The sequence below is a fragment of the Sinocyclocheilus grahami genome, unplaced genomic scaffold (assembly GCF_001515645.1).
Source record: "Sinocyclocheilus grahami isolate Dianchi unplaced genomic scaffold, SAMN03320097.WGS_v1.1 scaffold5.1, whole genome shotgun sequence".
NCBI classification, from domain to species: domain Eukaryota; kingdom Metazoa; phylum Chordata; class Actinopteri; order Cypriniformes; family Cyprinidae; genus Sinocyclocheilus; species Sinocyclocheilus grahami.
In genome coordinates, this window is record NW_015505184.1 from 6,667,627 (window position 1) to 6,669,380 (window position 1,754).

Genomic DNA, 1,754 nt, shown 5'->3' on the forward strand with positions numbered 1-1,754 from the left:
AATCCTTGTTGGTGCAACCCACCCTGTATCTTTGAAACTCATCCAACAATTTGTCCAAACAGTGAATACAACCAAAATGTCTGCTGACATCTAGTGGTGAAAATATAAATATCACAGATAATGTTACTGCTCAAAATGCCTGGGAGCAAGAACATGTTGACGGTTTGCCATAAATAATTATGCCAATGAACTCTAATAAAATCTAGTCAACTAACAGTTTGGTATTTATTAGTGCACTATAGAAATCTAATATTAACCAAATCACTTCTCCAAATACCCTGAAATGGGAAGGAAAAAACCTTGACGAGATTCAAGTATTAAATCTAGTTTTTTCTTTTCTTTTCTTTTTTTTTCACAAAAGGTCATATTATTTAAACCATTCACACATTTACCTGTGAAATGCTATGGGGAAAGAAGTCAAACAAAAACATTAATATGAAAAACAGGTTTATTTGTCTGTGTGCCAATGAAATTGAGTTTAAATTCAATATTTTAATCAAACATTTAAATGAAGAGATTCCACCTTCTCATACTGGGGTAGAGCTCGAAGGTTCCCTCCATAACAACATGCTCAGAGAGTTACACAGGGTCTTCAGGCCTCACATGCCAGGGACTGGTTTACTGTCAGGCCTTCACTAACGTGCAAATCCACATAAACGTGCTTCTGAGAAGTCACCACAAGCTTTACCAAACCAGCACATTCAACAGGCTTCACTCAGACACAAGATGAATAAAAGGCCACAACACGTCAACGATTCAACAATATGCAGCAGAAAAATCAACTAAAAATGTCCCGATCGCTTAAACTCAAACCAGAGACTGATGCATTTACTTTCAAAGACCCAAAAAAAAAAGAACAATTTATGTTTTAATTTCCATTATTGAGCACAAAAATGAATTGTGGTCCTTTGATTCAGTTTGAGATTTATACAAAAAAAGCAAATAGTGAAAATATGGCTTTAAATATGAAACTGTGAGACTAAATTTGTTCTAACTTCTCACTAAGAAATTCTTCGACGCTGTCTGTGTTCCACTTGAGGATGCTGAGCTCCTCAGCTATGTTCCCGTTATCGTCCAGCAGCTTTAGTACAGGATCTGAGCCTCTCACATACTGCAATGAATTTTAAAAAAGCATCTAGATTTAACCAGTGTTTAAACCAAGTATAAAAGCAATAAAAAAAAATTTAGACAAAAGTTGTTTGTACCAAATAATTTTATTTTATATGCGCACGTACACTACTGTCCAAAATCTAGGGGTTGTTGATATATATATATATATATATATATATCTGTCACTTTTAATTTATTTAATAGATCCTTGCTAATGAAAGTATTAATTTCTTAATAACAAGTAGTAATTTCTTTTTTTTTTTTACTTTTGAACAGAAGTGTATGTCCATGCGCGTTTATTACCTTTATAATTTATTTACTTTATTACTTAACTATTATCTAAAAATAAAAAAATTATAAAATAATAAAAATTCTTTACCTTGATCTGAAGACCCCTGAACATCTTTGGCTTGTCACTCCTGACAAAAGCTGAAGGGATATATAGCCACAAAAATGACTGTTTTGTAACAGGAGTGCAAAAGTTAACACTCTGATAGTCTATGCCACAAAACAACAGCTGAACTGCCGCTACAAGAAAAACACCCTTTAAAGCATTTCAAATTAACTTGGTTTATTCTGCTACATTTCTAAGCCATTTTTGTATAATCATCAAGCAGTACAAGAATTATAAAGTGTCAATTACT

General features: G+C 32.9%; 1 protein-coding gene across 1 annotated transcript in view; it reads right to left on the bottom strand.

The window, feature by feature from the left end:
- Nucleotides 1–430: 430 nt before the first annotated feature.
- LOC107586130 (15 kDa selenoprotein-like) overlaps nucleotides 431–1,754 on the bottom strand; it is a 3,758-nt gene continuing 2,434 nt past the window's right edge. The window contains exons 3-4 of the mRNA XM_016273372.1: nucleotides 1,490–1,661; nucleotides 431–1,111 (exon numbers count right to left, since the gene is read on the bottom strand). Coding sequence (XP_016128858.1) covers nucleotides 980–1,111; nucleotides 1,490–1,661 — 304 coding nt within the window. The 3' untranslated portion in view covers nucleotides 431–979. The remainder of the gene's footprint in view (nucleotides 1,112–1,489; nucleotides 1,662–1,754) is intronic.